Source organism: Rhinoderma darwinii, chromosome 1 (genome assembly GCF_050947455.1).
Source record: "Rhinoderma darwinii isolate aRhiDar2 chromosome 1, aRhiDar2.hap1, whole genome shotgun sequence".
In the NCBI taxonomy this organism is placed as follows: Eukaryota; Metazoa; Chordata; class Amphibia; order Anura; family Rhinodermatidae; genus Rhinoderma; species Rhinoderma darwinii.
Window position 1 is genome coordinate 315,947,202 of NC_134687.1, and position 16,089 is coordinate 315,963,290.

The following is a 16,089-nucleotide window of genomic DNA, read 5'->3' on the forward strand; positions in this document are numbered from 1 at the left end:
GAAAGGACCACAATCCCCTCCAACCATATAGTTGTGCATGTCCCCTTTTTTGGTTCCTATTTGTATTGTCAATTCTATTTTTCTTTACCAACCATATCATCAATTAGTAATAATCAGATTGGTAAATAAATATGCTTTCACATGGGCCAATGATTCGGTGAATGCTCGTTCCCGATCATTGCCCTGGGTAAACAGCCACTGAATGAGCAAACGCTCGTTTATCGGCTGGTTGCATGTTTTATGTAGCCAAAAAAATGGTCGCTAGTTGGCAGCACATCTCCCTTTGTAAACAGGGGATGTGCTTCCGACATGATGGAAATACATGGGGACAAACGATCATAATAACTATCGTAATAACAATCATTCATCCCCACTTAACAATCGTTGCTCCTTGTGAATGGATTGGCGATCAGCGCTTGTTAACGGTGATTTTACACTGGCAGATATTCTCTTAGTGGTCCTCCCTGACAAGATTGATGAATTTCAGCAGTTGCTTGTGGACCAGTGTTATTTGGGTCAAAATGCTAAAAAGAATTGCATTTTAACATTTTAGTAATGTTACTTTAAAATAAAGTTTGAGATGGGTTTCCTTTTCCAATGCAGTCACTTTGATGTATGACACAAGTAATTATGGGTGATTGGAACGAGGTTAGTTACAGATTGGGCTTGTGGCAATATTTTCATTTTAACTTTATTGGTAATGCTTTTTTTCAACCTGCTTTATTTCATGCATATGTCCTTTTTTTTAAGTACATTATAACCTTCTACTTTTCCACAGTAACTGGTGCTAAAACCAGGGGAAATCAGCCCTGATACAGTGACAATTTTCACTATTAGGCTGGGTTCACACGACCTATTTTCAGACGTAATGGAGGCGTTTTACGCCTCGAATTACGTCTGAAAAAACGGCTCCAATACGTCGGCAAACATCTGCCCATTACTTTCAATGGGCTTTACGATGTACTGTACCGACGACCTGTCATTTTACGCGTCGCTGTCAAAAGACGGTTCGTAAAATTACAGCCTCGTCAAAAGAAGTGCAGGACACTACTTGGGAAGTTTTTGGAGCCGTTTTCTCACAGACTCCAATGAAAACAGCTCCAAAAACGTCCGTAAAAAATGCTGCAAAAACGCAGCGAAAAACACTGCAAAAAACGCGAGTTGCTCAAAAAACGTCTGAAAATCAGGGGCTGTTTTCCCTTGAAAACGGCTCCGTATTTTCAGACGTTTTTTGTTAAGCGTGTGAACATACCCTTAGTGCTGTTCAGAGTTAGAACCAGCAGCTCCCTAACATCACTGCCACTTGCCTCTACTCTATACAACACATCACTCATTGAACACTGTGTATGTAAAGCCAGAAGTGGTAAAAAGATTCTTCTGTCTTCTGTCCTTGGTGCCAGGCACCCAACATTCAGTTGTATGATCGCTTGTGCAGACACAGATTTAAACGAAGAACACGCAATGTCCTTGTGCAAATTAAAAATATTGGAATGTGTGTCAATTATACAATAAAATAATGAAATACATTGGCACAATTTTGTTATCATCCCTTGAATATTGTTATTATTTATTTATTTATTTATATCTTAAATACTCTCCAATTTTATCTAAAAATCCCACCTACACGAGGATGTACGGTATTACAATTTACTGCTATTATTTTGCTATGCATCTTTGTAAATTATTGGCTATGTAATTTGTAAACTTTGCATATGAAATCAGAAAGATTGCATTGTAATAGGTGTTGGCAGTAGCTGGATATAAAACAGATCCTGTCTGCAAAGAGTTAATTGACTCAAGGAGTTGAGGTCTGAGACTCTACCATTCATTTCAACAAATTATGAATTGTGTCAGGAGCTGCCAATGGTTTTTACTGATTGTATTTGAGAGCCCTGGAATTAGGAATTTCTCAACTTAGAGCTAAATAGAATTTGCAACTTTCGTGTATTGAATGTAACCCTGTAGTGTTTCTTATTTTTTAGATATGCCTCATACCTTGAGATCTGTGGCAGCTTGCTCAATATGATGTATGTTGCCAAGTACATAGCTTTTCTTTTGATCAAGCTTCTCCAGGCATCTGCTTGTCAGATTCTGCAAGACATGGGGAGAAGTTTATTAGCATAGAAAACTGTTTTGCAAGTCAGTGTGCCATACTTTTCATGTAGCAAAGGGACTGAGAGAGAATCCTACAAAGGTTTTGATGTACAGGTAGAGTTTAGGTACACATATCATAGTTCTCAGACTCCAATGTCTATATGCCTCAATGTGTACACCAAACTAGACTGATGTGTGAAACCATCATGTTATCACCAACCTAGGGCTCATTTAGGGCAAATTCCAGAAGTAAGTTTTGAACAATGGGAATCCATAGGGAACCAATACAACAAGATCTCAGTCTATGGATTTTGCATTTTATTGCAACCAGTGTAGGACTGGCATGCCTTGAGTCAACGGGAGTGTAACATCCAATGGGGTTGTGGAACAACTGGGCTACTCTGCCATAACGGAGTAGCTGCTGACCAGACAGGTGTAATACAGTCACTGGTAGATGGTACCTTGGAGGCAAATGGACACAGTCAGATAGCAGGCAGCGGATACAGGCTGGTTCCGGATTACTGAAAGCAGGCTGGTTCTGGATAACTGTAAGCAGGCTGGTGCCGGATAACTGGAAGCAGGCTGGTGCCGGATAACTGGAAGCAGGCTGGTTCCAGATTACTGGAATCCAGTAGTCTAGCTAGTGGGGGGGGCTAGGGGCCAGCAAGGGGGCTCTGGGCCCACTGGGATGGTGGGGCCCACTGAGGTGGTGGGGCCCACTGAGATGGTGGGGCCCGCCGCTCTCACTATGACCGCACGCGGCCACGCTGTATTAGCTAGCAGTTGTGCCGCAGGCTAGGCACGTCTGCTAGAGCATGCCTGTGCTGCTGCCTGTGAGAGAGGAGCAGAAGAAGCCTGCGTATGAGGAGAGGGTGAGCAAGCACCCCTCCCCGATGGATCCAGTTATGATAGGGTTTATATACAGGAATAATGGCTGCTTTATACAGAAATGATGGGGATTAATACAGGGATGATGGCTGGACTACCCATCATCCCTGTATATAACATCCATAATCCCTGTATATATCAACCATCATCCCTGTATATACCAGCCATCATTCCTGTATATAAACCCCACCATCCCTATATATATATATATATATATATATATATATATATATATATATATATATATTGTGAGGGTTTAGCATCTGGAGAGTTTGGTACAGCGGTTTCTTTGTAGCCAGAGACAGGGACACCGTGCATTAAAAGTCATAACAGGGCTTTGCCTGTGTTTTTATTCTTGTCAAAGAAACAGCTTCTTGTACAACAAGGCAAAATACAAAATAAATCCTGCTCGTCTGAGCACTAACTAAACAAGATATTTATCTAACTATACCGAGTGCCTTCCTACCAGGCACTGGACACAAAGTAACACAGGTCTTTACTCACATAGAATACAGGCTACTCCAGCCTTAGTAATCTCCAGTCTGAGTCAGGGGTGAGACTCACACACACTGTGTCTGCGCCTTTTTATACACAGGCTACAGGTGCAGCTAATTGAGCAGCAGCCTTGTCCTACAAACAGAGATGTACTAGGGATTGGGGAACCCGCCCTGCTCTTCTCTAATCCAACTCCAGGCCCTTTTTCCGGCTTTTCCTTAAGCCGAGATTGGAAAGCTAGAGCTTTCTATTGCAAGAGCTACTCATTCCCTGGAGCCTAGGATACATATGACAGGATTCTAGGGGAAATGTACCTTCCCTCAATGACTTTACCTGTCACTGTCTCACATACCCTCTTCCTCTGTTCGAGCCCGTGGGATCGGACACATTTAGCTACAAGGCAGTGTGTCCTAGACAAAGCATTGCCCTGCAGTTTTCCTGCTCTGTGTTCCACAGTATATTTGAAGCTCTGCAAAGTAAGAAACCACCGTGTAACTCTTGCATTTCTCTCTTTAGCTTGACACATCCACGTAAGAGGAGAGTGGTCTGTAACCAACCTAAACCGACGACCCAATAAATAATATCTCAGGGACTCAAGTGCCCACTTAATTGCCAAGCACTCCCGTTCAACTATGCTATAGTTTTTCTCAGCCGGGGTAAGTTTTCTGCTCAAATAGGTCACAGGATGTTCCTGACCACCCACCTCTTGTGACAGAACTGCTCCGAGCCCCACATTAGAAGCATCAGTTTGGACAACAAACTCCTTTTTGAAGTCAGGAGTGACTAAGACTGGTTGGTTACACAGGGCCAGTTTCAACTCTTGAAAGGCGCTTTCAGCCTTCGTGTCCCACTTGACCATGACAGACTTACTTCCCTTGGTAAGATCTGTCAGGGGCGCCGCTGTGCTGGCAAAGTTTGGAATGAACCTGCGGTAATAACCTACAATTCCTAGAAAAGCTCTGACCTGCTTTTTGGTTGAGGGCTGGGGCCAGTTTTGGATAGCCTCAACTTTGTTGACCTGTGGCTTTATCACCCCTCTCCCAATTATGTACCCCAGATACCGTGCTTCCTCCAAGCCTAAGGAACATTTCTTTGAGTTTGCTGTTAACCCCGCAGCTCTGAGGGAGTTTAGTACTGCTTGTACTTTTGGTAAGTGGCTTTCCCAGTCATCACTAAAGATTATAATGTCGTCCAGATATGCCGAAGCATACCGACGATGGGGTTTGAGGACTATGTCCATTAACCTTTGAAAGGTCGCTGGAGCCCCATGTAGCCCAAATGGTAAACAAATATATTGAAACAGACCATCCGGGGTGATGAACGCAGTTTTCTCTTTGGCGCCCTCCGTGAGGGGTACTTGCCAATAGCCTTTGGTTAAATCAAGTGTTGAAAAATACCTTGAATCGCCCAGTCTCTCTATTAACTCGTCAACTCTTGGCATTGGGTATGCGTCAAACTTTGACATCTCATTTAACTTGCGGAAGTCGTTACAGAAACGCAATGACCCATCTGGTTTCGGAATCAATACAATGGGACTTGACCATTCACTTTTTGACTCTTCAATAATCCCAAGGTCTAGCATTTTCTTGACCTCCTCAGATATGGCTTGTCTACGAGCTTCAGGGACTCTGTAGGGTTTCAAGTGGACCCGAACCTGAGGCTCGGTCACAATGTCATGTTTTATTATACTGGTCTGTCCTGGCAGTTCTGAAAACACGTCTGTGTTTCTCTGCACAAACTCTTTTGTCTCCTGTTTCTGTGGCTTTGCGAGGGATTCTGGCACATACACATCTGGGTTAGGACTATAGGGCGTCCTTACTGCCACGAGGGTCTCTCTTTCTTTCCATGGCTTAATTAAGTTTACATGGTATAACTGCACTGTCTTCCTTTTACCTGGTTGGTAAACTTTATAATTTACATCCCCCACCTTTTCAATTATCTCATACGGCCCTTGCCATCTAGCAAGAAATTTGCTTTCTACGGTTGGCACTAAGACCAACACTCGATCACCAGAGTTAAAATTTCTAACTTTAGCAGTTCGGTTATACACCCTGCTCTGAGCATCCTGAGCTTGCTCCAAGTGTTCCTTAACTATCGGCATGACCGCAGCGATTCGGTCTTGCATCAACGTGACATGCTCAATTACACTCCTATAAGGTGTGGACTCTTGCTCCCAGGTTTCCTTGGCTATGTCCAGGAGACCACGGGGTTCTCTGCCATATACAAGTTCGAAAGGAGAAAACCCTGTGGATGATTGAGGAACTTCACGTACAGCGAACATCAAATAGGGCAGAAGACAGTCCCAATCCGTCCCATCCTTACTAACCACCCTCCTCAACATGCCTTTTAATGTCTTATTGAATCTTTCGACAAGACCATCAGTTTGAGGGTGATATATAGAGGTACGCAGGTGTTTAATTTTCAGCAGTTTACATAATTCCTTGGTGATTTTGGACATAAAGGGAGTTCCCTGATCGGTAAGGATTTCCTTAGGTAAACCAGTACGGGAAAACATGTAAAACAACTCTCTTGCAATGGCTTTTGAAGAGGAATTTCGCAAAGGGACTGCCTCAGGGTAGCATGTGGCATAGTCCAACACCACTAGGATATATTGATGTCCTCTAGAGGATTTGACTAAAGGGCCGACCAGATCCATGGCAATTCTTTCAAAAGGGATCCCAATGATAGGAAAAGGCACCAGCGGACTCCAAAAATGTGGCATAGGAGCCGTTATCTGACACTCCGGGCAGGACTCGCAATACCTCTGAACTTCCGTATATACCCCCGGCCAGAAGAATCGTTGTAAGATACGCTCTCTGGTCTTTTCGCAACCTAGATGTCCACCCAGCACGTGTTTATGAGCCAGGTCCAACACCGTTCTACGATACGGTTGGAGTATCACCAGCTGTTCAACAACCTCCCCACGTACGTTATCTATCCGATACAGCAAATCCTGGTTAACCGCCATGTGTGGAAACACCTTATCAGCCCCTGGATGTTGAGGCACTCCATTTAATACCTTAGTATTTTCCCTGGCTTTTACCAATGTGGGATCGCTAAGTTGAGCGGTCCCAAAATTGTTACGTGATATATTTAACTCTGGTATCTCAGAAATTTCCTCCTGCTCATCTGTTTCACCAGCAAAAACAGCCAGAGGAAATTTATCAGGCTCAGTGGTCAGCCCTACTGCTGGCACCTCAGCATCTTCGTTAAAGGGTTCTGGGCTAATCACAGCGCACACATTAATACCATCATTAACATTTACAGTGGAGGTTACATCTTTCTTCCTCCACAAGTCCCAGAACACTGGGAAGTCTCTCCCCAGGATCACACTGTGCATCAGGGACTTGACCCCACTCACTTCATGGCAAGCGGTTCCACAGGAAGTCTCTAGAGTGACCAAAGCGGTGGGGTATTCTTTAGTGTCCCCATGTATGCACAGGACCCCTATACTATGTCCGCTGAATGTTCCAGGGTCTATCAGGCTGGCATGCACCAGGGTAACCAGACTCCCAGAATCCAGCAAGGCACTCACAGTACACCCTTCCACTTTTACGACACACATTTGTTGCTCAGTCTCGTAAACAGTCTCAGCAGAACAAACAGGACGTGCAAACAAGGATATTCGCCTTGCTGCATCACACTCCATTGGCTCAGTAGTCAGGGGACAATTGGCAGCAATATGCCCAGGTCCATAACACCGCCAGCACTGTATGCGGCCCCGGTCCCCAACTTGAGACCCTGGTCTGGCCTTCAGTGTCTCTCTGGGATTTCTTCCCTCCGTCTGCTCCCCTTCTGAGCCACCTCTCTTAAAGATATTTCTCACCCCTCTAGTAAATGGAACAGTCTTACCGGGTGCTCCGCACGATTTGCTGTTCCTGGGGTTAGAACATCCAGGCGGTACTTCTTGGAGTAGATCCTGAGTAGCTCAGTACCTTTTAAATAGGTGTATGTCTCTTTAAGACCGTGCCCGCATCCTCCACCATATGTGAGGGTTTAGCATCAGGAGAGGTTGGTACAGCGGTTTCTTTGTAGCCAGAGACAGGGACACCGTGCATTAAAAGTCATAACAGGGCTTTGCCTGTGTTTTTATTCTTGTCAAAGAAACAGCCTCTTGTACAACAAGGCAAAATATAAAATAAATCCTGCTCATCTGAGCACTAACTAAACAAGATATTTATCTAACTATACTGAGTGCCTTCCTACCAGGCACTGGACACAAAGTAACACAGGTCTTTACTCACATAGAATACAGGCTACTCCAGCCTTAGTAGTCTCCAGTCTGAGTCAGGGGTGAGACTCACACACACTGTGTCTGCACCTTTTTATACACAGGCTACAGGTGCAGCTAATTGAGCAGCAGCCTTGTCCTACAAACAGAGATGGATTAGGGATTGGGGAACCCGCCCTGCTCTTCTCCAATCCAACTCCAGGCCCTTTTTCTGGCTTTTCCTTAAGCTAGAGCTTTCTATTGCAAGAACTACTCATTCCCTGGAGCCTAGGATACATATGACAGGATTCTAGGGGAAATGTACCTTCCCTCAATGACTTTACCTGTCACTGTCTCACAATATATATATATATTAGCCAGGCTGGTATACATAGGGATGATGGGGGTTAAATACAGTGATATTGGGGTTCATATAGGGTAATGATGGCTGGTATATACAGGGATGATGGGGGTAATATACAGGGATGGTGGGGGTTATATATGGTGATGATGGCTGGACCAGGCACCATGCATGTATATAACCCCCGTCATCCCTGTATATAACCCCCATCAAGCCCTGTATATACCAGCCATCATCCCTGTAGATAACCCCCATCATCCCTGTATATACCAGCCATCATCCCAGCATATACCAGCCATCATCCTTGTATATACCAGCCATCATCCCTGTATATACCAGCCATCATCCCTTTATATATATTAGCCAGGCTGGTATGTATAGGGAGGATGGAGGTAAAATACAGTGAAGATGGCGGGTTTATACAGGAACGATAGCTGGTATATACAGGGATGATGGGGGTTATATACAGGGATGGTGGGGGTTATATACGGTGATGATGGCTGAACCAGGCATCATCCATGTATATAACCCCCGTGATCCCTGTAGATAACCCCCATCAGCCCTGTATATACCAGCCATCATCCCTGTATATAGCCCCCGTCATCCCTGTATATACCAGCTATCATTCCTTTATATAACCCCCATCATCCCCGTATATACCAGCAATCAAACCTGTCTATAACCTCCATCATCCCTGTATATACCAGCCATCATCCCAGCATATACCAGCCATCATCCTTGTATATACCAGCCATCATCCCTGTATATACCAGCCATCATCCCTTTATATATATTAGCCAGGCTGGTATGTATAGGGAGGATGGAGGTAAAATACAGTGAAGATGGCGGGTTTATACAGGAACGATAGCTGGTATATACAGGGATGATGGGGGTTATATACAGGGATGGTGGGGGTTATATACGGTGATGATGGCTGAACCAGGCATCATCCATGTATATAACTCCCGTGATCCGTGTAGATAACCCCCATCAGCCCTGTATATACCAGCCATCATCCCTGTATATAGCCCCCGTCATCCCTGTATATACCAGCTATCATTCCTTTATATAACCCCCATCATCCCCGTATATACCAGCAATCAAACCTGTCTATAACCTCCATCATCCCTGTATATACCAGCCAGGCTGGTATATACAGGGAAGATGGGGGTTATATACAGGGATAATGGGGGTTATATACGGGGATCATGGAGGTTATATACAGTGATTATGACTGGAGCAGCCATCATCCATGTATTTAACCCCCATCATCCCTGTATATACCAGCCATCATCCCTGTATATAACCCCCATCATCCCTGTATATAACTGTGATCATCCCTGTATATACTAGCCATCATCCCTGTATATCACCCCATCATCCCTGTATATACCAGCCATCATCCCTGCATAAACCAGCCATCATCCCTGTATATAATCTCCATCATCCCTGTATATAACCCCCATAATCCCTGTATATAACCCCCATCATCCCTGTATATACCAACCATCATCCCTGTATATAACCCCTATCAGCCCTGCCTATGTCAGCCATCATCCCTGTATATAACCCCGTCATCCCTGTATATACCAGTCATCATCACTGTACATACTAGCCATCATCCTTGTATATAACCCCCATCATCCCTGTATATACCAGCGGTCATCCATTTATATAATCCCCATTATCCCTGTATATAACTCCCATCATCCCTGTATATAACTCCCATCATCCCTGTATATATAAGCCATCACCCTTGCATAAACTAGCCATCATCCCTGTATATAACCTCCATCATCCCTGTATATAACCCCCATCATCCCTGTATATACCAGCCATCATCCCTGTATATAAGCCCCGCATATGCCAGACATAATCCCTGTATATAACCCCCATCATCCCTGTATATACCAACTATCATCCCTGTACATACCAGCCATCATCCTTGTATATAACCCCCATCATCCCTGTATATACCAGCCATCATCCCTGTATATACCAGCAATCATCCATTTATATAACCCCCATCATCCCTGTATATAACTCCCATCATCCTGTATATATAAGCCATCATCCTTGCATAAACTAGCCATCATCCCTGTATATAACCTCCATCATCCCTGTATATAACACCCATAATCCCTGTATATATCCCCCATCATCCCTGTATATACCAGCCATCATCCCTGTATATAACCGCTCATCATCCCTGTATATGCCAGCTATCATGCTTGTACATAATAGCCATCATCCCTCTATATACCAGCCATCATCCCTATATATAACCCCCATCATCCCGGTATACACCAGCCATCATCCCTGTATATACCAGCCATCATCCCTTTCTAGAACCCCCATTATCCCTGTATATAACTCCCATCATCCCTGTATTTATTAGCCATCATCCCTGTATATACTAGCCATCATCCCTGCATAAACTAGCCATCATCCCTGTATATAACCTCCATCATCCCTGTATATAACCCCCATAATCCTTGTATATAACCCCCATCATCCCTGTGTATACCAGCCATCATCCCTGTATATTCCAGCTATCATGCCTGTACATAATAGCCATCATCCCTGTATATAACCTCCATCATCCCTGTATATACCAGCCATCATCCCTGCATATAACCCCATCATCCCTGTATATACAAGCCATCATCCCTGTACATAATAGCCATCATCCCTGTAAATAACCTCCATCATCCATGTATATAACCCTATCATCCCTGTATATACCAACCATCAACCCTGTATATAACCTCCATTAACCCTGTATATAATAGCCATCATCTCTGTATATAACCTCCATCATCCCTGTATATAACCCTATCATCCCTGTATATAACCCCATCAGCCCTGTATATACTAGCCATCAAACCTGTATATAACCTCCATCACCCCTGTTTATAATAGCCATCATCTCTGTATATAACCTCCATCATTCCAGTATATAACCCCCATAATCACTGTATATAACCCCCATCATCCCTGTATATACCAGCCATCATCCCTGTATATAACCTCCATCATCCCTGTATATCATAGCCATCATCCCTTTATATAACCCAAATCATCTCTGTATATACCAGCTATTATCCCTGCATATACCAGCCATCATCCCTATATATAATAGCCATCATCCATGTATATAACCCTATCATCCCTGTATATACCAACCATCAACCCTGTATATAACTTCCATCACCCCTGTATAGAATAACCATCATCTCTGTATATAACCTCCATAATCCTTGTATATAACCTCCATCATCCCTTGATATACCAGCCAAATTGGACAACGTGGACGTTGACTTGGTGAGTAACATGGTTTTTAAATATATTTTCTATTAATATATCAAAGTGTTTTTCTATGTGAATTTGTAATGACGGGGTAGGGAGACAGACAGGTGAGCCCTAATCTACCCGCCACTCAGTCCCTGCCTACTTGCAACGGCCCATCCTAGGCAATGGCGTACAACTGGGCGACGGTCCCTACGCTCAATAAGTGCACGACAGACAAACAGACAAGGGTACACAGAAGCTAAGGGAAATGGGGCAGTTGCCCACGGCAACACAGTGAGCAACAAGAGTAGTGAACGAGCCGAGTCAAACCAGGAGTGCACGAGGTACAAATCGCAGAGCAGGAGCATAGTCAGTAAAGCCAGGGTCAAAAATGAAGCAAGGTCAATAATCATAGCAGGAGCAGCAGAGCCAGGAAACAGAAAAGAATCACAGGCAAAGGAGGAGCAGGAAATGCAGGTATAAATAGACAGAGGGCGGGAGCTAGCTCCGTCTGGCCAGGCTGTGATAGGCTCTCCCACTCCTCAGCCTCCCAGCCTGACTGGTAGAAAATCGTGTCACTCTCTCAGACTTAGGAGCAAGTGCAGACTGATTACCCACGGGCGTCGACACAGAAGCTGTGTCTGGCAGATCCTTTACAGAATTATAATAGTTGCATGCTGTAGGCCTAATTGTGAATGTACTTCTACCTGCTGACCTACTCTGCTTCTAGGGATTTGGCAGCCTCTGCTTTGTATATGCTAAGGTTTATGTGATGCTTTAGAGCCGATGTTCTCCTTTCTTATATTTGGCTTGTCTACTGCTTTCAAATATCAAGTTGGTTTGGATATGTATCTCCTTTTGATATACCGCTGACCTGGTATTATAGTCTGCTGTTAAACTTCTATAGATGTGTTTCTGAAATTGAGATGGCTGCCGTTTCTGCTCCTGCTAATCATGTAATAGCCCCCTTCTTTTCTAATGTTTTGCATAATGTAGTAGACAGCATTTAAACTAGGCTATACATGTGTAATCTACTTTAGACAGCCGTTTATACTGCTCTCAAACTTTTATGCTTCATAGATAATAAAGCAGCATATACAGTACAGCACTCATGCTCATTCAGAATGATAACCACTATGATTAGCATGCGCCTCTGCAGTTGTAAATATGCATTGGGGGGCCCACTGGGTTGAGGCCCACTGCTGGAATCATGCTGGTGCCAGATTACTGGAACCAGGCTGGTGCCAGATTACTGGAACCAGGCTGGTGCCGGATTATTGGAAGCAGGCTGGTGCCGGATTACTGGAAGCAGGCCACAGAGTACAGGATATTGGACTGGTCACGGACACAGGACTCCGGATGCAGGACACAGGACTGGTCACAGACACAGGACTCAGGATACAGGTCTGGTCACGGACACAGAACTCAGGATACAGGAAACAGGATACGGAAACCTACGCAGGCTAACACTGGGTTAGTAACAACATTGCTCAGGCACTTGGGAGATGGTGAAGGTTACTTAAGTAGTCCTGGGAAGCAGCAGGGGTGGTTGGGCAACTTTTGAATTTTGCGCGCATTGGCCTTTTATGAGGTGGCTAGAGCATGCGCACATACTAGGGATTCAGCCCGATCTATACACTACACACCATACAGCCTCATTCCGACATACTCACCACCATACCTATCGATGCTGCTGCTGCCATGGTTACAGAGATCCTCGTTCCATGATTCAGATTACGTCATTTCCTACACAACATCTTCCATGGCAACCAGGAACGCTTTTAGACTTGTACGCCGACGTCACGACGTGCGCGCATTCGCAGACTGCATTCCTACACACCAGCCGGCACCGGATTTCCACTAGGATTATTAGAATAATTAGTGCCCTATATTTAGGGCAATACAGGACGCACCCCTACACTCTCCTTGGAGCATCTGGTAGATGCCATTATACTTATCTATTTAATCTATCTCATTTATACACAGGAATGTTTGTTTCATACTTTGCCTATATTCTATTTCCATTCTATGCACATTTATTACCAGTACTTTATGGTATGGTCGTGAGGGGTATTTTGTCACTACCCCTCCCTCTCTTCTAAGTTGTTTTATATGCATTCTATCCTTTTCTGTGATATCTTGTTCATGTTCACAGGCTGCAATGTATATTGTGTTGGATTCTCTCTTTATTTTTCTTTTGTTTTCTCTTTTTGATATACATTCCTATGATTTACGAGTATATTTTTGCATGTGCATATACAGGGGCATAACTAGGAAAGACTGGGCCCCACAGCAAACTCTTGACCGGGCCCCCCCTCCCCGGGTGCCACAAGCACCCCCCCTTATAAATAGTACCCCCTGTAGAATGTGCCATACAGCCCCCCTGTAGACAGTGCTAAATAGCCCCGCCTACAGACAATGTCACACCCCATTTGTAGATGGCGCCCCCACCTCCCCTTTGTAGATAGTGACATACAGCCTCCCTGTAGATATCACCTTAAAGCCCCCACTGTATATAGCGCTATTAAGGATTTTAAGGATTTTGCTGCATCTGAAAAAAACATACAAGGGAATGTTTGGAAATATTGTCAGGTCATGTATTACCGCATGGTGGCGGTTCAAGGGGTTAAAACTACTTGACAGATTTCCATTAAATATACAATGAATTGAGAACAATTCCATCTTCCATGCAATTTTGTTATTATAAATATATCCTATATAACTACAGATCCAGAACCAAGCTCTGACATACATACAGTACCACAACCAAGCTCAGTACATAAATACAGCACTAGAACAGAGCTAAGTACATATATACAGCACCAGAACAAAGCTCAGTACATAAATACAGCACTAGAACCAAGCTCTGACATATATACAGCACCAGAACAAAGCTCAGTACATATATACAGAACTAGAACAAAGCTCATACATATATAAAGCACCAAAACCAAGCTCAGTACATATATACATCCCCAGAACCAAACTCATTACATATATACAGCCCCAGAACCAACCTCAGTACATAAATACAGCACCAGAACCAACCTCAGTACATAAATACAGCACTACAACCAAGCTCAGTACATATATTCAGCACCAGAACAAAACTCATTACATATATACACAGCACCAAAACTAATCTCATACGTATATACCGCACCAGAACCAAGCTCAGTACTTACATACAGCATCAGAACCAAGATCAGTACATATACACTAACGTTCAAAAGTTTGGGGTCACCCAGAAAATTTTGTGTTTTCCATGAAAACTCACACTTATATTTATCAAATGAGTTGCAAAATGACTAGAAAATATAGTCAAGACATTGACCAGGTTAGAAATAATGATTTTTATTTGAAATAATAATTTTCTCCTTCAAACTTTGCTTTTGTCAAAGAATGCTCCATTTGCAGCAATTACAGCATTGCAGACCTTTGGCATTCTAGCTGTTAATTTGCTGAGGTAATCAGGAGAAATTTCAACCCATGCTTCCAGAAGCCCCTCCCACAAGTTTGATTGGCTTGATGGGCACTTCTTGCGTACCATACGGTCAAGCTGCTCCCACAACAGCTCTATGGGGTTGAGATCTGGTGACTGCGCTGGCCACTCCATTACAGATAGAATACCAGCTGCCTGCTTCTTCCCTAAATAGTTCTTACATAATTTGGAGGTGTGCTTTGGGTCATTGTCCTGTTGTAGGATGAAATTGGCTCCAATCAAGCGCTGTCCACAGGGTATGGCATGGCATTGCAAAATGGAGTGATAGCCTTCCTTCTTCAAAATCCCTTTTGTCTTGTACAAATCTCCCACTTTACCAGCACCAAAGCAATCCCAGACCATCACATTACCTCCACCATGCTTGACAGATGGCGTCAGGCACTCTTCCAGCATCTTTTCAGTTGTTCTGTGTCTCACAAATGTTCTTCTGTGTGATCCAAACACCTCAAACTTCGAATCGTCTGTCCATAACACTTTTTCCAATCTTCCTCTGTCCAATGTCTGTGTGCTTTTGCCAATATTAATCTTTTCCTTTTATTAGCCAGTCTCAGATATGGCTTTTTCTTTGCCACTCTGCCCTGAAGGCCAGCATCCCGGAGTCGCCTCTTCATTGTAGACGTTGACACTGGCGTTTTGCGGGTACTATTTAATGAAGCTGCCAGTTGAGGACCTGTGAGGCGTCTATTTCTCAAACTAGAGACTCTAATGTACTTGTCTTGTTGCTCAGTTGTGCAGCGGGGCCTCCCATTTCTCTTTCTACTCTGGTTAGAACCTGTGTGTGCTGTACTCTGAAGGGAGTAGTACACACCGTTGTAGGAAATCTTCAGTTTCTGGGCAATTTCTCGCATGGAATAGCCTTAATTTCTAAGAACAAGAATAGACTGTCGAGTTTCACATGAAAGCTCTCTTTTTCTAGCCATTTTGAGAGTTTAATAGAACCCACAAATGTAATGCTCCAGATTCTCAACTAGCTCAAAGGAAGGTCAGTTTTATAGCTCCTCTAAACAGCAAAACTGTTTACAGCGGTACTAACATAATTGCACAAGGGTTTTCAAGTGTTTTCTAATCATCCATTAGCCTTCTAACTCAGATAGCAAACACAATGTACCATTAGAACACTGGAGTGATGGTTGCTGGAAATGGGCCTCTATACACCTATGTAGATATTGCATTAAAACTGTGCTTTTCTTTCAAAAATAAGGAAAGTGACCCTAAACTTTTGAACGGTAGTGTATACAACACCAGAAC

At 43.7% G+C, this 16,089-nt stretch overlaps 1 protein-coding gene across 1 annotated transcript in view; it reads right to left on the reverse strand.

The window, feature by feature from the left end:
- Positions 1 to 16,089, reverse strand: part of TRIM14 (tripartite motif containing 14) — a 60,641-nt gene that overhangs the window by 22,241 nt on the left and 22,311 nt on the right. The window contains exon 2 of the mRNA XM_075825542.1: positions 1,996 to 2,091. Coding sequence (XP_075681657.1) covers positions 1,996 to 2,091 — 96 coding nt within the window. The remainder of the gene's footprint in view (positions 1 to 1,995; positions 2,092 to 16,089) is intronic.